The following is a 25,553-nucleotide window of genomic DNA, read 5'->3' as shown; positions in this document are numbered from 1 at the left end:
GGGCGAACAGGAGTTCATCGTCTTCAGGGTCGCCAACGAGGGTTTCTTCTTCGTCGTCGAATTGGATATGGCCTTCGTATTCCTCTCCATCCTCATAGTGTTCTTCACCGTCATACTCTTCTCCATCCTCATACTCCTCTCCGTCCTCATACTCAACTCCATCCTCGTACTCAACTCCATCCTCGTACTCAACCCCATCCTCATACTCTACTCCATTCTGGTCATCATCTTCTTGCTCATCCTCAGCGTCGACGACAACTTGTTCAAACCCGTCTTCGTCCTCAATTTCTTCTTCTTCATCGCCATCATCCTCGTCCTCGTCGCCATCTTCACTCTCTTCTTCTTCGTCCTCTTCACTCTCTTCTTCTTCGTCCTCTTCACTCTCTTCTTCTTCGTCCTCTTCACTCTCTTCTTCTTCGTCCTCTTCGTCCTCATCGACCTCTTCTTGCACCTCGACTTGCTGCGCTACTTGTTCTTGCTCTACTCCATCTTCTTCGACAGCATCAGCCTCCTCTTCGTCTCCAACCTGCGACATGCTCCTCTCCATCCACTGTCGCCGCAGCTGCTGAATCCTCGCCACCGTAAATATCTCTTCCAATAGCCGCTCACTGGTAATCACTGGCTCATCTTCATCCTCCTCCCGGGAAGCCTGAGCACGTGCCTTCTCCTCCTCTCTGAGATCCGCCATCATGCGGCCACCCAAGAAGGTCTGATTGACAAAGTTGGCCCAGCCCTGGGCATCGCCAGCGTCGGGAACAGTCGACTCGCGGTCCCTTGGCTGCTCAGGAACGATGTAGCCGCGGCGAATCTCGTCGTCGAGATCCGACGCTTCGTCTGCGTCGGAGTCTGAAGATCCGTCCAGGCTGCCAGCGTCGTCGTCGTCGTCCAGGGTGCTGCTCCAGGCTTGCGCACGCAAGCGGTCGTCTTCTTCGTCGGCGAGAATCTCCTGCTGCTGCTCGGGCGTGAGCTCATTCCAGCGCTTCTTCAAGACGTGCTTCGGCTTCCAGTGCTCGGTCGTGTCGACGTTGGCAAGGACCTCGGCTTCGTTCTCAATGTGCATCTCTTCCAGGGAGGGAACAATGTTCTCGCCCGTCTTCCAGTCAAAGTATCCCCAGATGACCATGTGGTTCAGATGGTCATCCAGATTCAAGCCTCGTCGCACGGCCTCTACGGGGATCAACTCGTCAGGACGAGAGAGATGGGTGCCGCCTGCTCCCCAGCCTTCCCTGTGGTACTGGCCAATGTCCTCAATGGGGATGCCCTGGACCGCGTGCAGCGATTGCTCCATCCAGTAGGTGCCCTCGGTGAAGAGAGGAATGTCGTAGCGCAGCTTGAGCTCGACAATGTCGGAGAGCTTGTAGAACTTCTTGCGCGTAATGAGCTGCCAGAGCTTGAAGAGCCCCTTTTGGCCCATCATCAGCTGCACTAGATCGAGCGAGCAGGGGCCATACACGGGGTCGTTGAAGAGCATCGAGAGCTTGACGAGGAACATCTGGATGTTGTACAAGTCGACGTCCCTGAAGAGATTCGTCATCTCCAGCATCGTTTGCCTCTGCCTGGTGGTCGACACGTCCATGAGCAGCCACAGCCGCAGCAGCGAGTGATGCATCGTCTTCGGCATCCGGTGGCCGCAGCGTGCCATGATGGCGAGCATGTCCTTGCAGCACTTGTCGCGGCCCAGGACGAGCTGCAGATACTTGAGGCCGGGCACCTTGCGCACCTGACTGCCCTTGTCGGGCGACGTCGTCTGGCCCTCCTTCAGCGCCGCCCAGGTCCTCTTGAGCGGATCGTCGACGAGGTGCTTTGCGTAGAGCTGGAAGTGGAAGATGCGGCCGGCCTCGGGGGCTCTGTACTCGATCCATGAGCGGACGCTGGAGAGCAGATAGGTGTTGACGGTGTTGTAGAAGTGACGGCTGGCGAGGCACAGGTTCAGGATATCCTTGCCGTCGAGTTGCTTGCCCAGCTCAACGGCGAGCTCGACATTCAGAGCGATGCAGGTGAGAATGTCTTTGCCCTCGTACGAGATGTCGCTGCCCTTCTCGTTGGCGTCCTCGTACGGATTGACACCGCTGAAGAACTCGTCGATGAGGACGTCGTCGAACTTGAACTTCTTCTTCTTCATGCCGCCGTCGTCGACATCTTGGATGCCCATGAGCTTCATGCCCCTGAGCAATCCCAAATCGTCGCTCATCCACTTCATGCGTCTGCTGCCGTTCCCTTCAGACTCCATCTGGTGGAAGAGCTCCTCCATCACGTCGACGTCGATGCCCATGCCCTCGAGCATGTAGTTGCGGACGCTCTGCGCCCAGGGATCATCTTTGGCCTCTTCGAGGAGCTCTTCTTCCAGGGCTCGTCGCCTGACGGCCTCGACAATGTCAATCCAGCCGAGGGGGTCGTTCTGTGGCCTGTTGCTCGGGCCAGCAGCTTCGTTGTTGGTTGCCATTGTGCTGAGCTGTTGTGAACAACGAGCGTGAAGGGGGGAGACAGTAATGGACTTCTTTGTATTTGAACAGGACTTTCTTCAGGACTTGGGAAGTTGAGATGTAGATTGCAGAGGAGAGTATTAGGAGCGATGGGTAACAGAGGAGAGGAGTTGCAGATAGGCGACCTAGTAGATGTGCAAAATTGGGTCAAGGTGTGAGGCGGGAGTGAATGCCCCTGAGGTGGGCAGTCCGCTCTCTTGCGTCGATCAGCCAATGGAACTGCTCAGAAGCATCAAGGAATCATGTAGAGGTGAACAACAGCCTCCAGGTGAGGCCAAGGTGAAGTGAGAAGAGAGCCGTTGGCCAATGACACACAATGGAAAAGCAGGCAGACCAAAACATCCGCCCCTGGCGGCTGCCAGCTGCCACCCAGCTGTAAGCCACGCACACCTACCTGCAACGGTCTTAAAAGGATGATACTCGGCATCTTTTCATGATCTCGACAATTGAAACTGTATTTCCTGTATAAGCGCCATAAGCCTGTCTCCAAGGCACAAAACCTCTGCGATCAAGAACTAGCGTCCTTGAGGGTAGTACGTCGACCCCCGACCCTCAAACCACCAGCTCCAATTAAAAGCCGGTTCCCTCACGTCCAAAATGACCTCGTGCTCAAAAGTCTTCTCCTCGCCAGTCTCGGGCTCATCATTGTAACCATCGCCCTCGTCACCCTCGCCCTCATAGTCCTCACCATCGTCTCCGTCTTCATAATCCTCGCCCTCATCTCCGTCCTCATAATCATCACCATCATAGTCCTCACCCTCGTCTTCATCCTCATCCTCATCCTCATCCCCATCCGCATCACCCTGGCCTTCATCATTCACAGGGTTTGGGGGATCTTCTCTGGGGTTCAACTTCTTTTCCTCACCATTCACAGCCTCGACTTTGACACCAAGAGATCTCATCTGCCTGGCCCATTTCGCGCGGACATGTGCCATTCCGCGCCAGAACCTTTCCTCGCCTTCATCCTATGAAGATCGACTCTTCTCCCAGAACTTCCACCTCATCTATCGGTCAAGCTCATCGACCGGCAAGTCGCCATCATCCTTGCCAACAATGGACTCTGCGACTTTCCAGATCTGTAGCAAGTTGTCTTCGGCGGCGCTGGCAACCAACCAAGGCTCGTTGGGATTCCAGCTGAAGTCGGCAAGATGATTTGTGTGGCCGCCGTGCATGAAGAGCCTGCAATGACGAATACTTGGTTAGCTTTGGCCAGACGAGGCACATGGGATTCATCGAGGAGAAGCACTGTCATCTCGTTCGAGCGCAAAGAGAACAGGGACATGTCGGTAACTTACAATTCAGGCGGGCCGTCATCCAGGTCATCAGGCAACTGCTCTTCGCCAACGCGGGACAGGTCCCAGAAGATGATTCTCCGATCATAGCTGCCGCTTCCCAGAATGCCGGCTTCGGTGGGATGCCAGGCAAGGGATGTTACCGCGTCGTTGTGGCCCTCGAGAGTGTGCACCTTGTCTTTGACGTTTCGTAGATCCCAGATGCCAATCGTCTTGTCGGCGGAGGCTGTGGCAACGAGAACTTCGGACTTGGGATTGAAGGCCAGCGCGTTGATGGCATCCAGGTGGCCACGCGTTGCCACAAGAGCGGCCTTGTTGGTCTCGGCAGATCGCAAATCAACAATCTGCAGAGTCTGATCGTCTGAGACAGAGCCAATGAAGTTCTTTGAGATGGGATGGTATTGAACATCATTGACAACTTGGGTGTGGTGTGTGTATCTGCGGGCAGGTCGCAGTATCCGCGAATCTGCCTCCAGAGTTTTCAGGTCCCTGTATCATAAACAAGATTAGCAACGGCGTCTCAAGTGGAATGAAATCATTACTTACCAGAGACACATGGTCTTGTCTTCGCTACCCGACACCAAACAGCCCTCCTCGTGCGGGTTCCAATTGAGGCCAAACCCCTCCGCCTTGTGGCCGATCAGCTCAATCTGCGCATTTACTTTGCCCAGCGTTGCTGGCTGCAGAGGATGCTTCGTCCGGTCGAAGATGAGGATCTTGCCATCAACGCAAAGAGTGGCAATGATGTTTGGGTTTTGAGGTTGATAGCGGGCCTTGTTGACTTCGCCGGGATGCTCAATTCTCTGCACAATGTCGCACTTGAGAGCAGCAACATCGCCTGCCTTTCCATAGCCGCCAATCTCGCCTCGTTCCTCGTCGTAGTGGTCGGGGTTAGGCGCCACGGCTTTTGGTATCTGGACGTCGGCGATCTGGAGAAAGTTGGCACTGTCGTCAGAGGTATGGGTACCGAGCAGGAGGCGGTGCATGCGGTAGTTTTTGCCCTCTGGTTCCTTGACGTCGGGGAACCACTGAACCGTGAGAGTAGGCCAAGTCAAAGCGGTACTGGAGTAGAAAGGTTAGAGCAAACAGTTCAATCCCCAAGCTTGAACAACCATTGATGGTGTCGACTTACCCGAGGATCATGTCATAGAGGAATGGGCTGTTCTTCTTCCACGTCTTGTATTCTGGACCAAAAGTCAGCTCAGAAATGCTCCGCAGTGAGAAGCTCAATCTCCAGGGGAGCTGGACGCCTTACCCTCATTGATGAGGCGTTCTTCGAGGTCATCTTCCTCCTCGTGCACCATTTCGACTGCAGGCCTCTGTCAGTATTCATCGTCTCACAATATTCGAGAAGAGCCGCCACAGCAACTGACCATCCGGAGGGTCGAGCTCAGAACCTTGAGGCGCCATGACGAATCGACCAACGACGATTGACTATCGGAGAAAGAGAGAGAGAGAGAGATGGAATTCTCGCTAACGATTTAGATTAAGACAATAGAAGAGAACCGACGTGCTTCTGCTTCAGCGACGACAGAAGCTATCAAGGTGCAGAGAAGGACGAGCAATAGAGGGGGGAGAAGAAAGAAACGACTTGAGGTTCGCTGGGAAAAGAAGCTTGAAAAGAGGTGACCTTACCTAAAAGTGCTGCTAACGGGTCGCGTCGCGCGTTAAGTGACGAGGCGGCTGCTCGGGGGCGTGGCGTTAGCAAGGCTGGGACGTCAGAGCCTGAGCCTCGTCTGCCACCCCCCTCCCCGCTGTACCTCCTCAGTGCCTCCTCAGGCACGCACAGCCAAAGTACCTTACCAGCAGGCAGCTCGCTTTACCTTGGTAGTGGTAGAGTCATCCAATGCGATCGCAACCAGTGCAATTTTCGCCTTTCCACCACCTCGCCATACAACCTCGCCCGCTCCAACCACGACTGTCGGGAGGCGCCCTTGTCGGATTCGGATTCGTTACAGGTCTCTAGCCGGAGCTCTGGGGCATTCTTCCTTTTGTGTCTTGCAGGCGTTTTCCTCTCTTCGTGTCCTCGAACCGCAGCGGTCGAATCTGCCAGCTTTGCGACATCTGGGCCTGTGTATCTGCGCAATCGGGTATCTGCGACTCCAAGCTCCTCCTTGTTCGACATTTGGTCATTGTACATCCAATTGGTGCAGACTTGACCGGCAGCCGGCATCATGGGGTTCGTCTCGCGGTTGCCAGAGCCCCTCGTTACCAGTGCTGATACGACTGTTGTGTAGTGTGCCCAAGTTCTTCAGATGGCTCTCGGAGCGCTATCCCGCGATTTCGCAAGTGATTGCGGAGAATCGGATTCCTGAGTTCGATTGTCTCTATGTGAGAAAGCTTTCTTGATGCCCTTCACTTGCTCCAGCATGCGCTAATCGTCTCTTGTCAGCTCGACATGAACGGCATCATCCACAACTGCACACATAAAGATGCGGGCGAAGATGCCACCTTTCGACTCAGCGAAGAAGAAATGTTCATCCGTATATTCAACTACATCGAACACTTGTTCGGAAAGATCAAGCCTAAGAAGCTTTTCTTCATGGCAATCGATGGCGTCGCCCCTCGCGCCAAGATGAACCAGCAGCGTGCTAGACGGTTTCGGACAGCTTTGGATGCTGAAAAGGCTCGCGAAAAGGCGATCCGGGAAGGAATCGAGCTTCCGAAAGAGGAGCCATTTGACAGCAACTGCATTACTCCCGGTCCGTCCAACCTCCCCCCCTTTTGAATCTCCCAGCCCCTGCCCCTTCAGCTTTGGTACTAACTGCTCATGCTCTCGATTCTGTAGGCACCGAGTTCATGGCCAAGCTGTCCCAGCAACTCCGTTATTTCGTGAACAAGAAGGTCTCAGAAGACACCGACTGGCAAGGATGCGACATTGTTCTGTCCGGACATGAAGTTCCCGGCGAAGGAGAGCACAAGATCATGGAGTATATCCGAAACGCGAAAGCGCAGCCTGACTACGACCCAAACGTCCGACACTGTCTGTACGGTCTCGATGCTGATCTCATCATGCTGGGGCTCCTCAGCCATGATCCTCATTTCTGTCTGCTACGTGAAGAAGTTACCTTCGGACGAGCATCCAAGACGAAGTCAAAGGAACTGGAACACCAGAACTTCTACTTGCTCCATCTCTGTATTGTGAGGGAATACCTGGAAATGGAATTTCAGGAGCTTAAGGAGGAAGGTGTTCTGTCTTTCCCCTTCGATCTCGAAAGAGTCATTGATGACTTCATTCTAATGGCGTTCTTCGTTGGAAACGACTTCTTGCCAAACCTTCCCGGCCTTCACATCAACGAGGGTGCTTTGGCCAACATGTTCAGGATATACAAGTCTGTGCTGCCACAGTGCGACGGCTACATCAACGAGAATGGCGTTATCAGCATGCCTCGTCTGCAACGCCTGCTAGATGAACTCAGCAAGACTGAGCTGAGTCAGTTCGAATACGAGGTTTCCGATCAGAAGTGGTTCGCATCCAAGCAGATGGAGAAGGCGCTCGAAGAGAGGAACGGAACCAAGCCAAGGTCCCAGAAGAACAATCAGCTCATCATTACGTCCTTCCAGAGGGATCTGTGGAAGCAGAAGATTCGTCCCTTCATCTCAAATAGGTCTCAACAACCACTCGACTTGGGCCCGGATCTCAAGGCAGAGGACCGGAAATTCGTCCAGGACCTTGCCGAGTCCATGCATTTACAGTGGTACACTGAGGAGGATGAAGAGGGTAACCGCCGCCTGAAGATTGCTTTTCCCCCAAAGAAACAAACCAGCGATGACGAGGACGAGGACGAGGAAGGCAACCTGGCTGCCTACCGTGTCATGAAGTCGTACGATAAGGCAACTGTTGTCGACGTCACTCCTGAAGATGCCCAGAAGCAGTATGATGAGCTGTACCAACAGAAATACCAAGGTTGGAAGACCAAGTATTACTTACAAAAATTCGAGGAGTGGCCTCAAGACAAGTATGAAGAAGAGCAGAAGAAACTCTGCGAGAATTATGTACAGGGACTACAGTGGGTGCTCTACTACTACTACAAGGGCATCGCGTCGTGGCCGTGGTTCTACAAATATCACTACGCACCACTCCCGTCGGGTAAGTGCCGTGGCATTGGTTTCTTTGCTCTTCTGTGGAATACCTCTTTGACTGACGATATATCTTTGATGACAGACGTTACCAAGGGCGTTGGTGCCGACCTCAACTTCAAAAAGGGCCAACCTTTCAAGCCCTACGAACAGCTCATGGGTGTGTTACCAGACCGAAGCAAGAAGATCGTGCCATCGGTCTATCACGATTTGATGACCAACCCGAATTCTCCCATCGTCGATTTCTACCCGAGAGATTTTGAGCTAGACATGAACGGCAAAAAGATGGAATGGGAAGCAGTTGTGAAGATTCCCTTCATTGACGAAGCACGCCTTCTCGACGCCATGGCTCCGAAAAACGAGCTTCTGAGTGACGACGAAAAGGCACGAAATGGCTTTGGAGTCCCTCTCAAATTCACATACTCCCCGGATGTGAACTTCACCTACCCTTCCCCCCTCCCTGGCGTCTTCCCTGATATCCAGTCTTGCCGCTGCATTGAGAACATTTTCGACTTGCCCAGCATGGAGGGGCTCGAATACGTCTCGGGGTTGACAAACGGGGCTCTAGTCAACATCAAGGCTCTTGCCGGCTTCCCAACAATGCACACGCTGCCATACTCGGCGCAGCTGGTGGAGGGAGCCGGAGTCAACGTTTTCCAGCAAGATAGCAGAAATCCAAGCATCATCGTCACCCTCACCGAGACCGAGCAGCGGACAAAGGTTGAGACATGGAAAGCCAAGATGGGACAGCGTTGCTTTGTGGGCTATCCGTTCCTCCAAGAAGCCAAGGTCGTCAAGGTACAAGACGAACTCTTTACCTATGAGCTTGCTGAGAACGAGCAAGATATTGTCACAAGAGACCACAGCAACAGAGAGGCTTCTGACTATGCAAAGGAGGCTGAGTTCCTGGAGCATTGGCATGCCAAGCGTCTGGGCATCACAATTGGTCAGGTTGAATGCCTGGTCCACGTTCACATGCTCAAGGGTCTCATCAAGACGGAAGAAGGCGCTTTGATCAAGGAATATGCCGAAAATCCGAGCTTGCGCAAAGTTTACGCGTCGCAGACCATTGTAGAGCAAGTGGTCAACGAGGATGAGCGCTTCATCGAGAGGCCAGCCCTTCCAATTGAGGAAGAGTTTCCAGTTGGCACAAACGCTTTCTTCCTGGGAGAATTCGCCTACGGCCGCCCATTGGAAGTGACAGGGCATGTCAATGGAAAAGCAAACATCGTTGTCTCCATCCCAAAGAACAAGGAACCAGAGGTCACCAAGCAGATGATTGCCCAAGCGGAACGCAGCAACCCATACACGCCGTCATTCGCAATTGCCAAGAAGCTGGGCATCCACCCCCTTATTCTCAGCAAGATAACCTCGTCTTTCCAGGTCATTAGCAGTGCCGGCTTGAAGCTCAATTTGGGTCTCAACCTGAAGTTCGAAGGTCGCAAGCTCAAGGTGCTAGGATACTCACGCAAATCGGAGACTGGATGGGAGTTTTCCAACCAGGCAGTGAAGCTGATCGCCGACTACATGGTAGCTTTCCCCGACTTCTTCGCGGCCATTCAGAAGGAACCCCAAAGAAGCGAGATTTACGAAAATGACCTGTGGAAGGACCCAAGCGTCGCCTCTCAGAGAATCAAAGACATTGTGGCATGGTTGAAGAAGCAAGAGACGAGCAAGTTTGAACGAGTTCCGCTCGACGCAGAGCAGCTTGACTCAGACGTCGTCATGACCTTGGCTAAAGTCGGGGAGCAGTTGCATCAGGCGACCTTGGAATTCACCCCCAAGACGCTTAATGGCGTGCCCCGTACGGCTCTCTTGAAGCCGTCAGACTCGGAGATGGTACTGGGCAACCAGACCTTCAAGCTGGGAGATCGAGTCACGTTTGTTGCCGCCGCTGGCAAGGTTCCCCTCGCAACTCGGGGAACCGTGGTTGGGATTTCTCGTACGGCGACTGCTGTCCTGCTGGATGTCGTCTGGGACGTTCCCTTCATGAGCGGCACGACTCTTGGCGACAGAGCTCCAATGTTCCGGGGGCAGACGGTGTCATCATCTACCGTGCTGAATACCACGAACTGGCAGGTTGTCTCTGCGTCGTCTAAGTCGCGACAGAAACGCGCTACTCCGGCGACGTCATCCTTTGGGTCCTACGGCTCAGTCGGCGTCACGCAATACAAGGATGCTCCGGCCCCTCCCCCATTGCGCGGCGGATGGCGTGGAGCTGCTTCCGGCGACTCAACGCCAAATGGCGGCCGTGGGCGAAACAGCCCTAACCGCGGTGCGGCGCGCGGGGGCAAGCCGAATCTACTGCATAGCACGATGGTCTATCGGCCAGGCCCGCAGGGAGGCAGTTCAGCTGGCGGTGATGCTAACCAGGCTCAGAACTTCAATCAAGCGAACGGAAGAGGAGGCGGCAGTGGTAGAGGTCAAGGGCGTGGCCGGGGCAATGGCAACAGCAACGGCGGCAACAGGGGTTCCTTTGCTCCCCAAGCTGGGTCTGGACGTGGCCAGCCGACAAGCTATAACAGCGTCCCGCCTCCTGCCAACCTCGATGCACCGCGAGGTGGACGTGGAGGCCGCGGCAGGGGAGGAAGAGGACGTGGCGCAGGCAACCCCAATCGTGGCCGTGACGGGACCGTGGCTCATCAGGCATGAGGAGTGACGCACCTTGTTCATGGTGAAGTGTGAAGGAATATAGTCCTGAGCTGTTTTTTTTTCCTCCTCCTTCTTGGAGTTGCTGTTAAGCTCATGGATGCTGTTTACGATAGCATAGCATGTTCTCACCATGTAATAAGGGTGTATCTAGGGCCTAGGATCTCTAGTGCCGTAATAGTATATACCTCCCCAGCTTCGATGTGGCTATAACAGCACGAGAAATACATGTCAATCAACGTCACTTCTGTTTCTTTCAGGAGCCCTAAAGTGCCCAATGTTTTACGTTTTTTTTTCCCTCTTCCTTTTTGCACTAGCTTACGCTCATAGATCAGAAGGGGACATTAGGGTTTCTTGCTCTTGGTCTTGCTCTTGGCACCAGCCTTCTCCTTGGCGTCTTTGGCCTTGCTGTCCTTGGTCTTAAGGGCAGGCAGAGTGAAGTAGTCGCTGACGCCGCCGCTCATGGCCTTCCACACACCAAAGGGCTTGTCCATGTTCCAGGTCAGCAGGCCGACCCAGGGCTGTACGTTGTAATGCAGTCGCAGGGTGACGTCGGGCGTCTCGGCGATCTTGCCGCTGGGGTGGGTGATTTGGTACTTTGGCTTCTGGTTCTTGAGCTTGAGTAGTCCTCTGCAAGCAATTAGCATACGATCAAACACTTATATATATATATATATATATATCAAGCAATGTCGCTAGCCAAAGGCGGTTCTCTCGTTGTCAGGACGTACCGCTCGGGCGCAATGCTTTTCCCCTCGGCGCTTCTCTTGAGCTTCTTCATCGCGACAGGGCCAAGATTCTGGAGGTGGTCGGCGCTGGGGTTGGTGATGATGCTGTCCCAGATGACGGCGGAGTTGTTGGCATTGTCGGGCCCGGTCCAGTCTGCGGTGACGTATACGAAGAGCTGCTTGGTGTTCCATGTGAAGAGCGAGGAGAGGTCTGCTTCGAGGGAGAAGCGGATGATGGCGTATTCTTCCTTCTTGGAGGAGTAGTAGTGGGGTCTACCTTTGACGCTGTTTTCGGATTGGCAAGAAAATTGTCAGTCCTTGAAGTTTCGTGCGATTCAGAAGCAGGCTGGCCGGTGGAGGACGTACACTTGGACGTTGTCAGTCTTTATGATGCCGCTGGGGGTGCGAGGAGCGCCGAGATCTGTGGCGGCGATGAATGCGCCGAGGACGAAGGCGACTGTTGTGAAGAAGCCAAAGACATTCTGGAGGCGGGTGAAGGAGCTGTGCATGGTGGGCAACGATCCAGATCGCTGGCAGAACGCAGCGATGGAAGCAGCTTTTCCAATGACAATTACAAGACACGATGTGGAGGATGAGGCTGTAAGGTCACAGCATGTGGCCCTGCTAACAAGACCCTGGCCTGCCTGCCTACCTAGGTACTTAGCTTAACAGGACACGTCGCTGGGGACGGAAGCTGGGAGCTGTCAGCCTTGCAGATGGGCCTGCATGCTTATTGGCTGATGGCAGAGAGGCTGCGGGGAAGCGGTTGGCGGGTGCATCTGCGCGAGCGGGAGGTCACTTGTACTTGTCGATGGCTGGGCGTCAAGAATCCAGGTGCTAAAGATTATCCCCCGTCGTTTGATTGCAGAGAGCGATCTGGGTGTCTCTTCGGCCTGGGCGGAGGGGCGCTTCACATGATCTGTACTGGGTAATGCCTTCCAACCTTAGTATGCGGTGGTGACCTTCCGGTTCCCTCCCCTCCAAGTATACCGCAGGTATCTACCATAAGGTACTGCTATCAGGTATGCGCGACCGTTTCTCCGCCTCTTTTTATCATGTTGCAAGGGACGAGTACTTTGTTTCTCTGTGCCAGCCTCACCCCCCTCCCTTCTCTCCTTTTTACCAACCTACCTTACCTTAGTATTAGTATATGTCATTATATACCTATCTCTTCATGGCAAGCTTTAGGCCACACATGGTTGGAATCGCCCCGATGCGATAGACGGCCAGCGACACCAGCGCTCGTTGCTCACTCGGACAGCCACCGACAGAGCTACCTATGCTTGAGTGAACCATGCGACAATCAGCGGCAACACCATGGCTCACAGCGACGACGATAAGCCACCCAGCGTGACGAGAGGCGCAAAGGGCGATGCAGCAAAGTCCGAGGCAAGTGAATGCAAGTCGAGGAAGATCGGGATGAGGAGAGGAGAGGAGAGGAGAGGAGGTGTAAGAGGCGAATGCCGGAGGAAGTCGGGTGAAAGGCGAAGAATGGCCGCTTGTCCAAAGTATCCCATCGCCTTCTACCTGCTGAGCATTCACCGATCTGCCCACCTTGATGGCAGCTGAGGCTGGCTGTCGTTGCTGTCTCCGGCTCTCTCTTCCAACCTGTCTTGTCGCTTCTCCCTGATGAGCGGAACCTGAACATACATACAAGCTGGCTGGGAGGCGCGTGGGCCCTGACGCGCTGTGACGCAGTGGCCAAAGCCCGCTAACCCGCGCCAGCTCACCGCACAGCCTGGCGCCATGGCCGCTGTGGCCGCTGCGAGCCTCTGCCTGCCAACTGCCCTGCCTGCCCTGGGCTCCATGCTGGCCACGGGCCGGACTTGCCATCAAATTTCGCGGACCCCTCCGCTAATGCCTGGAATCTTGGACAGACTCAACCGCCATCGCCGCCGTCGCCAGAGCTTCATCCTCGTGAGCAGCGAGAGCCTGCAGCTGCCGTCGCCCCAAAGTGAGCCATATCTCCTTTTTCTTTTCCTCCCTCTATCTGCATCCCTTTTTTTGCGCACCTTGCCGTCTTACCTTGTCATACACGAGCTGATCTCATCGGCCTCAGGTTGTCCGAATCGGCGCCAAGCGTCGCTAGCCGAAGTCCTGTCGAGGCTGTTGAAGAAAAATCTCTAGGCCGTCACGCGGACAAAGGCAGGGAAAAGAAGCAACCTCCAGACAACAGCAAGCCGACGAAATCACGGTTGGAGTATGTGGAACTCTTTTTGGCATCCAATGGCTGCCACTCATCTTTCGTCCTGCTTGGGTTCTGCCTGCTGACTTCCGTGCAGCCCGTTTGCTCGCTATCACTCCGATGCACACTCGTTTCCGGATTATGTGTAGGGAGACGATGTTCGCTTTATCCTCTCGAAGCTTGCTGACTCTTAGAAGGGACCGGAATCGCAAGGCTACCATGGGTCCGGACCGGCTGGTTGGTCATCACGCTTCTTGCCAGATGATGTTTCAGAGTTGCTGACAGACAGCGAGCAGAAGCGCATCAATGGGTCGGTAACCAAACCAGTCGATACCCTCAGCGTAAAACGATTCGAGGCCCGAAACGAACCAGACGTGCCAGCCGCGAAGCGCCAGAAGAAGGACAACACGCGGACCTATGGCGAGACCAGCCATTACTTCGAACCATCTCGAGCCAAGAACGGCATTCACGAGGTCCTCATCGACGACGATACAGTCGACCACAGAAGCAACTCAAGCGCGGGAATCGCAGGCGCCGGCAATCTGGCTTTGCGCGAATACCGCGCCCTGGACGACAAACTCCATACGGGCAGGAAACCGCCGCGACGACGTAGAAGCCGGACCGGCACAAATCTGAGTTCGCCGCTGAACGGTGCGGTCAACACTAGGCCAGACGTCTTCCGATCTCCTGCATTTCAAAAGCGAGGCACCCTCATATCTGTTCAAGACAGCCCAGATGTCCTTGGTGCCCAAGAGCCTGATGCTGGACCCGCGAACATTACCTCCGATCTCTTCTCACACTCCTCTACGAAACGGAACCGATCGAACCTTCCCAGGCCCATCTTCAAACGCCAAAAGCCTTCGACAACGAAAGAACCCATAGACATTTCGGAAGATGAACTCCAAGCCGATCCCACGAAGCGCGGCGGAGCTAGCCGCCAGAGCGCTGCCCTCCCACGATCCTCCGGCACTTCTGGTGCCCCCAGCAAGATCCCCATGAGAGGTGACATACAGCCTACAATTTTCGAAAAGTCCTCGCGCTGCCCATCAGTGAAAAGCATGGGTATTTCTAGGGCAGTTTGTGGGAAGTCCATCTACAGCCGTGACGAATCTCAGAGTGCGATCGCCTTGCGTCGTGAAGGGAAAGAAGGAAGAAGGCTTGAGCCGATAGCAGAAGATGGCCAGAAATTGGGCAAGCTTACTTGGCTGGGCATTGACCTCGACGACATCCGTCTATTCGGGACTTCGGAGGACACTCACTCCGCCTTCGTCTTGCGTTCACAAAAAGGAGATGCTGGCCCAAAACTCTATCTGGAGTTTGAAACTCGTAACGGCCTTGAAACATTCCGTGGAACGTTGAAGTCGTCGGGGGCTGAAGAGAAGTTCATGCATGTCTTTTCGTGTTATGATTGCTAGTGGAACATGAGGCTAACCTGACTATCACAGTGCTGAGCTAGAAAAGAAGGCCGAGAAGGCATTCATTGAAGCAAAGAATTGGATAGCCTCAAATGTTACTTCCAAAACCAACGGCCGGACATCCGCGGACGATAAGACGGACGATAAGAGGCAAGAGGGTGCAATTGCACCACCATCGAGCCCAGACCGACGCTCAGGATCGAATCGATCGAAGCTCATAGACAGCTTAATGCGATCAGCCAAGAGTTCCGAAGACTCTGTAGCCGTTGAACGGCCGGAAGAGGAGCTTGGGTACGAGTTTGACGTTCGCCGGTTGACGAGGTCGTACGATCCACCTACGCGCCGTCGAATGCCCTCTCCAGACACCTGGACAACGCTGCATCCAGACTGGCATGAGTCATGGCAGGCACCGCTTATATTCCCCCCGACCGGAAAGAATAGAGCGACGGTGGACAAAGTCGACATTCCCCGACTAGATGAGGGCGAGTTCTTGAACGACAATCTCATCAACTTTTACATCCGCTATCTAGAATACAGCCTGGAAAAGGAGAGGCCTGAACTGCTTCGCAAAATCTACTTCTTCAGTACCTTCTTCTTCGAGAAGTTGAAGTCCACAAAGGGCAAGATCAACTATGACGGCGTCAGATCATGGACGGCAAAGGTGGATTTGCTCTCTTATGACTACATCATTGTGCCAGTCAACGAAAATGCTCACTGGTATCTGGCCATTATCTGCAACGTTCCCAACGCAGTCAAATCCGCCTCAGAGGATAAGAAGAGAGAAGCGTCGACGACTCCGATACCAGATGCCATAGAAGTGGCGGATGCACCTAGGTCCCCCCACCTGTCATCAGTGGAACGGAATTTGACGGACATCACTCTGGAGGATACAGCTGTGACAACGGCAGCATCAAGAGAAAAAGCCGATGACGTCTCATTGTGCGGCGGTATATCTTCATCGGTTGCGCGGTTCGCCCCCCTTAAGAAGAGGAGAACCACAGGCTCTACGCAATCCAAGTTTGATCCTTCCCAACCGAGAATCATCACCCTCGACTCGCTGGGAAACGCACATGCCCCAACCTGCAGGGCGTTGAAGGAATATTTGATCGAGGAAGCAAAGGCTAAAAGGGGAATCGACTTGACAACCGTGCCCAGTGGCATGACAGCGAGAGGCATACCAGAACAAAACAACTATTGCGACTGCGGCGTATTCATACTGGCGTATATGGAAGAATTTTTGGCGAACCCCGATGAGGCAGCACGTAAGCTCCTGATGAAGGAAGAACTGGGGTGGGACATTCGTCCTGCTGATATACGAAACAGTATCAGGGAACTCCTGTTTGATCTTCAAGCTGAACAGCAAAAGCGCCACAAGCAACTTGAGGAGGAGAAAAGACTTCGCAAGGCGAAGAGGAAGTCTCTGGTCGAGACAAGCCCAGAGGCTTCCTCACCGCTTAAGCCTGTGGTTTTGTCACCTCCAGCACCCAAGATCCCCGGCTCTTTCCCCTCAGAATCTCCAGAGAGGAAGTCGGCATCAGGAACAGCTCGATCATCGCCGGAATCCGTACAAGAGGCCAAGAGGCAGGAGGGCGGGGGCTTGAATGGTGAAGCATCAAATCAAGCTGCAGAAGCTCAGCCAAAGCGCAAGTCATCTGAAGGCCCCCGATTTGTCAGCCCTCTATCATTCGACAAGATCGTCGTGGAGCTGAAACCTCCAAAAGGTTTCGACAGGAGCGAATTTGTCACCTCGTCCGACGATGTCCAGATCATGAAGGAGACGTCAGTTCCTCCAAGCGAGCATAAAGGCGGCTCAAACACGGCTGCAAAACGCCGGCGCCGACACTCTTCTGTGGAAGAGGTCGAGGCACCAGCTGTTCGACCAACTTCATCTTCTCGACTGCAGAAACAAGGGAACAAAACATCTGCCAATGCCTCGTCGTCACGGCTCCCTCAACAGTCGATTGAATGCATCGAATCTGATGGCGACCAACCCAAATACGATGGGATAGACAGGTCCAGCAAACCGATTGAGGCAATTGTACTCTAAATCGTGGCACTTCCCGCCACCTTTTCATATTGCTCCTTGTTCTTTCATTTTTTTTCCCTAGGTTGATATCATGATGCAATTACGGGCACGCATCACGGACGGGGGAGTTGTGGGTACGCTATCCATTTGTCTTTTCTTTTTTGTTGGTTATATACCAATTGCATTGGCGGCCTTAGGCAAAGGCTGTAGGTTGAGCATAGCAGGGCATTTTCCTTGTTTTCGTTTTTTTCTTTTTCTTTTTCCTTGACACAGCGTTCTGAATACCAGACTTCCAGATCAAGTCATGTGCCAGAGTCAATGAACAGACGGCGGCAGATACTTGTGTTGGCGGGACATATCACAAAAAAGCTGGTAGGCGAAGGAACATCTGATGGACTAAGAGAGAAGACATCTTCCAAGAGAACCACGGTATCAGAACGGTGTATATCTGAATGCATGCAATCCGAAATGTGGCCCTTTCAAACAATGTGAATCTATATATACAAGAACCGATGCTGTGCAAACAATGTTTTGACTCTGCTATTATGTACCTTTTTAAACCCTCTAAAACCTTTGCTTTGCTTTCATGCTTCTCCTTCCAAGAACCCTCTTAATCTTCATCTGCGCCGTTCACATCCCCTCCTTCTTCCCCCTCTTTATGTGCACCGTTCGTCAATGACTTGGGGACTTTGGGGACTTCAAACACGACGCCGCCATTTCTCACTCCGTTTCCTTTGTTCACCGTCCATCTTCCCAAGCGGTGGTCCTTGGCCACGGCGGCGACGATGCAGATTCCGTCTTGGCCGCGGTCACCGCGCTCGAAGACGGCAATGTCATTGATCACGCCGTGGATGGGCCTGGGGCGCTGCGCCTTGGGTGTGCCGTTGTTGGGCTGATCGTCTCCGTTTTCCGAGGGTTGGTCTTCGGGGGAGCCGCCGAGGGTGCCGACGAGATCGATTCTCTTCTTGTCCTCGGACAGCTTCCATATGCGGACGTGGCCGTCCCAGCTGCCGCTGAGGATGACGTCTGAGTAGGGGATGGTCTTGAGGGCGGTGATCCAGCGAGGGAGCGGGGCGGGGATGGCCTTGGGGTCGGGATGGGCCTCTGCGGAGGCGGCCTCGGGGGCGAGGGGCGGGTCGAGGCCGTGAGCAAGGGGCTGGATGAAGACGGGCTTCTTCTTGGCGACGCTCCAGAGGGCGATGCTGCCGTTGTCGCTGCCGGTGACGAAGAGCTCGTCGTCGATCATGGCGACGCGGTCCATGCTGCCCTCGTGGAGCAGCGACCGCGGGTTGACGCCGGGATGGGGCTTCTTGTCGACGGCGCCGCCGCGGAACACGAGCTGCGTCTCCTCGGCGACCTTCCACAGGCGGGCGGTCCTGTCGCGGGCGCCGACGCTGATGCAGCGCTCCTGGGCGAGGGCGTCGATGTCGAGGACCTCGTCTTGGTGGCCGAAGAGGGTCTCGACGTAGGCGAGCTCATCGAGGCTGAAGACCTTGACGGTGCGGTCCTTGGAGCACGAGTAGAGCTGGTTGGTGCCCCTCCGGAAGGCCAGGCCCGTCACGGCGTCGCGGTGCTGTGTGAAGACGCGGAGAGGCTTGAGCGTCTCGGCGTCGTAGACGATGATCTTCTTGTCCTGGCCTCCGGTGACGACGAACTTGCCGTCCGACGAGGCGGCGACGGCCAGGATCCTCCCCGAGTGCCTCTTGTAGTCCTTGTCCTGCTGCTTGGCGGCGTTTCCCTTGATCCACATCTCCAGCTCCGGCCGCTTCTTGGGCGGTGCCGGGGGCTTCTTCGGTTTCCGTTTCGTGGTCTGCGGGTACTGGTGCTGGGGCAGATCCTGTATCCTCCACTTGTGCAGGAACAGGTCTTTGGTGGTGGTGTAGACGTACGGCGCGCAGGCGGCAATGGATGTGACGGAGTTTGTGTTTGATCGGAAAAGGGTCTGGCTGGCGCTCCCAAAGGCCAGCTCCGAGGCCAATTGGCGATATACCTTGCCCTTGGACTCGGCAACGTCCTCCTGCAGCCTCTCGGCGATCAGGTCCCGGTCGATCTCGGCGGCGTCGAAGCCAATCTCGTCGACGTGCTCCCGGACATTGTCGAGGTATCGCTCGGCCAGCCGCAGCCGCTTCTCGGCGGCCGTCTCGCCCTCGTTGTCGGAGTCCTTGTCGGAGTCGCTGGTCGCGTCGGAGGCGCTTGTGATGCTCTCATCGTCATCCGAGTCGCTGCCCGAGATGGACTCGTCATCGTCGTCACGCTCAGCTCGCCTCTTAGTCGTCGTCGAGGCAGCTTGCTTTGCGGCGGCCGGCCTCGCGGATTTCGCAGACTTGGCAGACGATTTCGAGGCCGCGGCGACTCTCTTTTTCGGGGCATCGGGAGCTGCAGGCCTCTTCCGCTTCTTCTGCGCTCCGGGGACTGTGAAAAACGAGGACATTGTGGCTCAATCTGCCTCGCCGATGTCTGCCATGTGTTTTATCCCACCATGTACGATCAATCCTTCACAGCAAATCAATCCGCCTCTACAAAGGAAAAAAAAAAAGTTCGAGATAGAGAGCCCCACTATACTTTTTCTGACCCCACAACTTGCCTATTCGCCAATCACAAGACAAGGCCGGGTTATAGTGGTTCCGGATCCAGGGCGGTCAGCTCTGGCACAAGGCAAACGGGGCAGGCGGCGGCGGTTCATTGACGCGCAGCGCTACAGCCTAGCGGGACGAGGTAGTACCTCAAGGTGGGAAGCTCTGGCTGGCTGGTGGCAGGCGGGCTGTAATTGATATCGATCTCTCTGCAGCTCTCCAACAACGAACGATACATCATACCCAACCCCAAACCACACAACAGTCACCATGTCAGTGCACCTTCGAGGCGCCTCTTGCTTCTATGCGGCCCTGATGGCTAACATGCTCGCAACAGGGAGGTTCTTCTGGGCATCACCGGCAAGGACTTTACCCTCATCGGCGCCTCCAAAGCTGCCATGAGAGGAGCCACCATCCTCAAGGCATCCGACGACAAGACAAGAGCGCTCAACAAGCACACTCTGCTGGCCTTCTCCGGCGAGGCTGGCGACACAGGTTAGCCTCCCCTCCAGTTTGTGCTTGCTTTATGGAGCCAGAAGCTCAGGGTTTCCTAACGGATGACGACAGTACAATTCGCCGAATACATCCAGCGAAATGCCCAACTCTACTCCATGCGCAACGAGACCGAGCTGTCACCCTCTGGCCTCGCCCACTTCGTCCGAGGAGAACTCGCCACCAGTCTACGATCCCGAAACCCATACAATGTAAATCTGCTCATGGGAGGAGTTGATCCCATTACCGGGAAGCCCTCTCTATACTGGCTGGATTACCTAGCGTCGCTGGCGGAGGTGCCGTATGCGGCACACGGCTATGCGCAGTACGTTCTTTTAGCCCCCAGAACTATCATTGCGTGGTAGTAATCGTTGGCTAACAGCTTTGATTGCTTGACAGATACTACTGCCTATCTCTCCTCGACAAGCATCACCACCCAGACATTACCCTCGGACAGGGGATCAAGCTCATGACGATGTGCATAGACGAGCTCAAGCGTCGACTACCGATTGACTTCAAGGGCATGGTGGTCAAGGCGATCAAGGCGGACGGAATTGTCGACATAGAATTTGACGACGACCGGATCGTGAAGAGTGCGTGAGCGCGAGATGTCGTGCTGGAGAGGGCATGCTGTATATCATTAGAAACTGGCTTGAGCTTGGTAATCAATATACTGCCGCTTCTTCCGGTTCAGGGTTGAAAGAATCTTGACATGCAGTTATCTGGTGCTCAGCGTATGGCGATATGGGCAAGGCTGTTGAAAGGGGAGTCGAGGCTTCAGGGGAAAGTCAAGATATCAGCAACGTCACGATGTTGAGGAATTTCCGGTTGAGGAGGTGCTGCATGAACAGGCTAATTTGAATCTTCTATTTGAAGACGTGATTTCTTCACTAGGTAGACTCATCCGCGTAGCAAAGGCTCCGTCATATCCCGCCCCAAAAGCGGTAGCTTTGGAGGACCACTCTATATAGAGTCCCGATTCGACCAGCACGATCCCCGAAAGTATCTGCCTTATGACAGGAGAACGAGACAATGTTTCATAGTCTGAGGTGAGTTCGAGAAGTCAAGAGCAGACATGGTTTAGTTGCGGAGGCTTGTAGCCGTCCATCCCTCAGTTTCACCACTGCGGCTTTGAGACATTCCGATGGCAGAACCGTTGTTTCAACAGAGATAAGGTAGCTTGAGCTCGGTTACAATCATCTATTATTGCAGTATCAACCTTTAAAATTGCTTCTCGATTGGGTTTTACCCTTTCTTTATGCGTCAGACATCTGTCTGTAAGAGAGTTGGCTACCTTGCGGAAAGTCGCCCTGGAACAAGCACAGCATACCTACCTGTACCTAGGTAGGTAGCTTCCAAGCCTGGCGAAAAGGACGCAACGTCAGCCAGGCTTTTGTCATACTCATGACACCAGACTCGGGAAAGAGTGGTATGAATAGGAAATACCGCCCATCTGTTAAAAGGTCTGACGTATACCTACCTATACATACAGTGGCAGCTCTTGTTGGATATCGGTCACAGACTATGTACATACTGTATAAGGTAGGTAATAGGTAGGCAGGTGGCGACATTGGGTCTACTTAGAAATCAGGATCTCGTGGGCGACTCTCGGGTGCCTGGCAAGGACCACGGACCAAGAACCCCCGGTCCAACCTGGAACCCTCCTCCACGTTACGGGTTACTGACGTAGAAGTCAGCATGGATAGTATCGGCATCTTTGAAGCCTCTGGAAGGCAAAATTGCAAACGAGATCACGACTGACATCACAGCGTTTCGCGTATGTAGCAGATAGAGCTCTCCATTCATTGACTTGAAGTAAGCCAGCCGTAAACACCCGGAAACCTTCTTTTCTCTGCAAGTGAGGATAATCGTCCCCAGGTACCTACCTAAGGTAGGTATTCCACATCGTACACTAGGTACATGGTACCTTGGGTAACCATATGGGACCATACCTTAAGGTAGGTACCTTAAGCGACCGAAGCAAGCCTCGGGCGTTGATTCAATCAGCGGGCAACTAGTAGGTATGATGTATTATGACAAGATAATCCGGGCTGTAAGTACCTCTAATACCAGCCGTATGTGGGAAGAGTATTGCAGGCAAGGTGCGAGTAGTTCTGGTACCTTAGATTCTGCTTACAGGTAGCTTCAACGGAGAGGTGATGTGTACATGCACTGTCCCGCTTCTGCAGGAGGATGAGGCGGCGGTATTGACTGGAGTCACACGGCACCAGCGAGGGAGCGTCTGTATGCATCTTTGTCGGTGTAGGTAGGTATGTAGTACCGAAGCTGGCATCAAGGCTGTTGTGTTACCTACTAGTAACTGTTCCGAAGTGACTACCTATTCAAGTTGCGCTTCCTGTGCTTTTGTATCGTAATTGCACTTGAAAATGGCTGCTCAAAGGGTATCCTTGGGGCTGGAACAGGAAGAACCTCATTGGCATTCCAGGTACTAGGACGCACCAGCCCGCAAGGGGTCCAAGACGCGCACCTACCCAGGTACTCACTACTGCGTACGTGTATGTGCTGCCAGCTGTCAGGCAGCATGATAAGGGACCCTTCGCTTTCGGCAAGGTGGTTGTAGGTACTAGTAGTGCGTGCCCCAATATCCCCCGGCAACTCATACAGTAGGGGTGCGGTCTGGACGTGGCAACACCAGATACTACCTCGCAGACTTACCAAGCATCGGGGGCCGAGGACCGTCTAAGGGTTGCATCCTCCTCGCTGAGGCCGAGATACCAAAGAATCAAAAAAGAAGAAAAAGAAGCCACAGTCACTCGTACCTACAGTGGCAATTCGGATAGAAGCCCCGCGAATGTGCCAGAGCATGTCATCTTGCTCCGGGCGGCTCTGAAGTGTCAACTGCCAGATGGGAGAAAGAATCGGTCTGCCCAGTATTAACGCCCCAAGCCACAACGCCACGACCTTGCGACGGAGGGCTCGATGTAGCGCCCCAGTACTGCCCCGCGGGGTTTCCCAGCAGCCAGGGCTCGTTTTACTGTACCATCACGTGATGCGCTACCTGCACGGTACCCAGGTGGTGGCTTGCGCTCAGGAAAACTCTGCCCCCCCCTCGGGCACTAGCCTCTTTCTGGTCCGCCATCAGACTAATTTTTTTTCTCGCCTTCTCTCTCGCCTCAACACTCGCCGTCCCTTTTCTTCTCTTCTTTCCCACAACGCAAACCCTCCAAAACACAAACCTCTCATCTCCATCTCCCTCTTTTTCCTTTCATCCCCCATATCTCATCAAGGCATTTTCGTCTTTCCTTGGTCTTTCCTTTGAAGATTCTGCGTGTTCTTCGACGGAAAGTGCAAGCACGGGTTTCTACGCGTGCTCTTTGTTAATTCAGACTGAAAAAGAAAACACAACAAGGGAACACCTCGTTCTTCCCGTTTCCTTCTCTTCCTGTTTGCTGTCTATTCTTGCGGACAGGCTTCGTTATTTCACTCTCATTATTCGACGAGGGTGATTCTTGATCGACACAGTTCGATAATTATTTCGCTCCCTGCGAACAAAGACTCAAAACAACATTTCGCCAACCAGTCAACTTCCTGCAATCCGGAACCCAACTTCCAACATGGCAGACCAACTCAACATGGGCGGCCTCAACCTCAACGGCGACGGCCCTCAGTCGTCCCCTCAGGCCCGATCCTACATCCCGCCTCACATGCGAAGCCGTGGAGGTGGCAACGTTCCCGTCACTGACGGTCCCCCCGCTGGTCTGAACAACAGCAACTGGGCTGGGTAAGTGCACAATACATCTCCTCGCGTCGTGGTCGAACATCATTACTAACAGTATTTACAGTCAGGGTCAGCAATTCGCCGGCGGTCGACAGGGCGGTAACTGGAACGGTGACGCTCCCGGCGGCGGCTACCAGAACAACCGCCGAGGCGGTGGTGGTTGGGGTGGTCGTGGAGGCTACTCTGGCGGCGGTGGTGGTGGTGGCTACGAAGGTCACGGCGGCGGTAACCACGCTGCCCGTGGCTCTGGTGACGGACAGTGGCGAGACGGAAAGCACATCCCTGGCCCGCCTAACCCTCGTGTTGAGCGCGAGCTCTTTGGCACTGCCGACGATCCTTCCAAGCAGCACACCGGCATCAACTTTGAGAAGTACGATGACATCCCCGTCGAAGCCTCTGGCCGCGACGTCCCCGAGCCCGTCCACCAGTTCACCACCCCCCCTCTGGACGAGCACCTGTGCCGCAACATCGAGATGGCCCGCTACAAGGTGCCCACTCCTGTCCAGAAGTACTCCATCCCCATCGTCATGGGTGGTCGTGACCTGATGGCGTGTGCCCAGACTGGTTCTGGCAAGACTGGTGGTTTCCTTTTCCCCATCCTGTCCCAGGCTTTCATCCACGGTCCTTCTGCTGTCCCCGCCAACGCTGCTGGACAGTTTGGCCGTCAGCGCAAGGCTTACCCCACATCCTTGATCCTTGCCCCCACTCGAGAGCTTGTTTCTCAGATCTACGATGAGGCTCGCAAGTTCTCGTACCGATCTTGGGTCCGCCCTTGCGTCGTCTACGGTGGTGCCGACATTGGCTCCCAGCTCCGCCAGATCGAGCGCGGATGCGACCTTCTCGTTGCCACTCCTGGCCGACTTGTGGATCTCATAGAGCGAGGCCGCATCTCCCTGTGCAACATTAAGTATCTCGTGCTCGATGAGGCCGATCGCATGCTGGACATGGGTTTCGAGCCCCAGATCCGCCGCATCGTCGAGGGTGAGGACATGCCTTCCGTCGCTGACCGACAGACGCTCATGTTCTCGGCCACCTTCCCCCGCGATATCCAGATGCTTGCCAGGGATTTCCTCAAGGACTACGTCTTCCTGTCCGTCGGCCGTGTTGGTTCCACCTCTGAGAACATCACCCAGAAGGTCGAGTTTGTCGAGGACATTGACAAGCGCTCCGTCCTTCTCGACATCCTCCACACCCACGCTGGTGGACTGACGCTCATCTTCGTCGAGACCAAGCGCATGGCCGACTCTCTGTCCGACTTCCTCATCAACCAGAGCTTCCCTGCCACCTCCATCCACGGAGACAGGACCCAGCGTGAGCGTGAGCGCGCTCTCGAGTTCTTCCGTAACGGACGCTGCCCCATCCTGGTTGCCACCGCTGTCGCGGCTCGTGGTCTCGATATCCCCAACGTCACCCACGTCATCAACTATGATCTTCCCACCGATGTCGACGACTACGTCCACCGTATTGGTCGTACCGGCCGTGCCGGAAACACTGGTATCGCTACCGCTTTCTTCAACCGTGGCAACCGTGGCATCGTCCGCGAGCTCATCGACCTTCTCAAGGAGGCCAACCAGGAGATCCCTCCCTTCCTTGAGGCCATCGCCCGTGAGTCCTCTTTCGGCGGTGGTGGTCGCGGCGGCCGCTCTCGCCCTGGAGGTGGCCGTGGCAATGCCAACCGTGATTTCCGCAAGTTCGGCGGCGGCGGCTTTGGTGGCAGCGGCGGCGGCGGCGGCGGCTTCAGCAACCCCCAGCAAGGCGGCTTCAGCAACTATGGTGGACAGTCTCAGGGAGGCTCCAACTATGGCGGCGGCGGCTATGGCGGCGGTTATGGCAACGGCGGTGGCTACGGCAATCCCGGCGGTGCTGGCGCCCAGTCTTCGTGGTGGTAAAC

The 25,553-nt window shown here is 54.7% G+C and overlaps 8 protein-coding genes across 8 annotated transcripts; 3 read left to right on the top strand and 5 right to left on the bottom strand.

The window, feature by feature from the left end:
* Window positions 1-784: 784 nt before the first annotated feature.
* TRIREDRAFT_54462 (uncharacterized protein) lies at window positions 785-2,122 on the bottom strand (the record flags this gene model as incomplete). Its single annotated transcript, XM_006961399.1, has 1 exon — window positions 785-2,122. A coding segment is annotated over one exon (1,338 nt), but the record flags the coding sequence as incomplete, so codon positions are not given.
* An 876-nt stretch (window positions 2,123-2,998) lies between these two features.
* Window positions 2,999-3,385, bottom strand: TRIREDRAFT_103312 (uncharacterized protein; the record flags this gene model as incomplete). The annotated part of the gene is made up of 1 exon (XM_006961398.1): window positions 2,999-3,385. One exon carries the CDS (start codon window positions 3,383-3,385, stop codon window positions 2,999-3,001), a length of 387 nt encoding a protein of 128 aa, XP_006961460.1.
* A 102-nt stretch (window positions 3,386-3,487) lies between these two features.
* TRIREDRAFT_103311 (uncharacterized protein) lies at window positions 3,488-5,079 on the bottom strand (the record flags this gene model as incomplete). The annotated part of the gene is made up of 5 exons (XM_006961397.1): window positions 3,488-3,662; window positions 3,779-4,264; window positions 4,322-4,837; window positions 4,908-4,959; window positions 5,031-5,079. The coding sequence occupies 5 exons, from the start codon at window positions 5,077-5,079 to the stop codon at window positions 3,488-3,490; spliced, it is 1,278 nt and encodes a 425-aa protein (XP_006961459.1).
* Window positions 5,080-10,775: 5,696 nt separating this feature from the next.
* Window positions 10,776-11,741, bottom strand: TRIREDRAFT_74462 (microsomal signal peptidase subunit; the record flags this gene model as incomplete). The annotated part of the gene is made up of 3 exons (XM_006961396.1): window positions 10,776-11,134; window positions 11,236-11,517; window positions 11,599-11,741. 3 exons carry the CDS (start codon window positions 11,739-11,741, stop codon window positions 10,849-10,851), a joined length of 711 nt encoding a protein of 236 aa, XP_006961458.1. The 3' UTR covers window positions 10,776-10,848.
* A 723-nt stretch (window positions 11,742-12,464) lies between these two features.
* TRIREDRAFT_119943 (uncharacterized protein) lies at window positions 12,465-16,879 on the top strand (the record flags this gene model as incomplete). Its single annotated transcript, XM_006961844.1, has 4 exons — window positions 12,465-12,621; window positions 13,110-13,186; window positions 13,703-14,447; window positions 14,863-16,879. The coding sequence occupies exons 1-4, from the start codon at window positions 12,605-12,607 to the stop codon at window positions 16,877-16,879; spliced, it is 2,856 nt and encodes a 951-aa protein (XP_006961906.1). The 5' UTR covers window positions 12,465-12,604.
* Window positions 16,880-17,468: 589 nt separating this feature from the next.
* Window positions 17,469-19,289, bottom strand: TRIREDRAFT_53446 (uncharacterized protein; the record flags this gene model as incomplete). Its single annotated transcript, XM_006961395.1, has 1 exon — window positions 17,469-19,289. The coding sequence occupies one exon, from the start codon at window positions 19,287-19,289 to the stop codon at window positions 17,469-17,471; it is 1,821 nt and encodes a 606-aa protein (XP_006961457.1).
* A 483-nt stretch (window positions 19,290-19,772) lies between these two features.
* On the top strand, window positions 19,773-20,524 carry TRIREDRAFT_53554 (20S proteasome beta-type subunit; the record flags this gene model as incomplete). Its single annotated transcript, XM_006961843.1, has 3 exons — window positions 19,773-19,926; window positions 19,999-20,248; window positions 20,323-20,524. Coding segments are annotated over 3 exons (606 nt in total), but the record flags the coding sequence as incomplete, so codon positions are not given.
* Window positions 20,525-23,865: 3,341 nt separating this feature from the next.
* On the top strand, window positions 23,866-25,551 carry TRIREDRAFT_54736 (uncharacterized protein; the record flags this gene model as incomplete). Its single annotated transcript, XM_006961842.1, has 1 exon — window positions 23,866-25,551. A coding segment is annotated over one exon (1,686 nt), but the record flags the coding sequence as incomplete, so codon positions are not given.
* Window positions 25,552-25,553: the final 2 nt, after the last annotated feature.

The sequence above is a fragment of the Trichoderma reesei genome (genome assembly GCF_000167675.1).
Source record: "Trichoderma reesei QM6a unplaced genomic scaffold TRIREscaffold_1, whole genome shotgun sequence".
Lineage (NCBI taxonomy): Eukaryota > Fungi > Ascomycota > Sordariomycetes > Hypocreales > Hypocreaceae > Trichoderma > Trichoderma reesei.
Note: the sequence above shows the minus strand (reverse complement) of the source record. Positions and strands in the feature narration are given on the sequence as shown.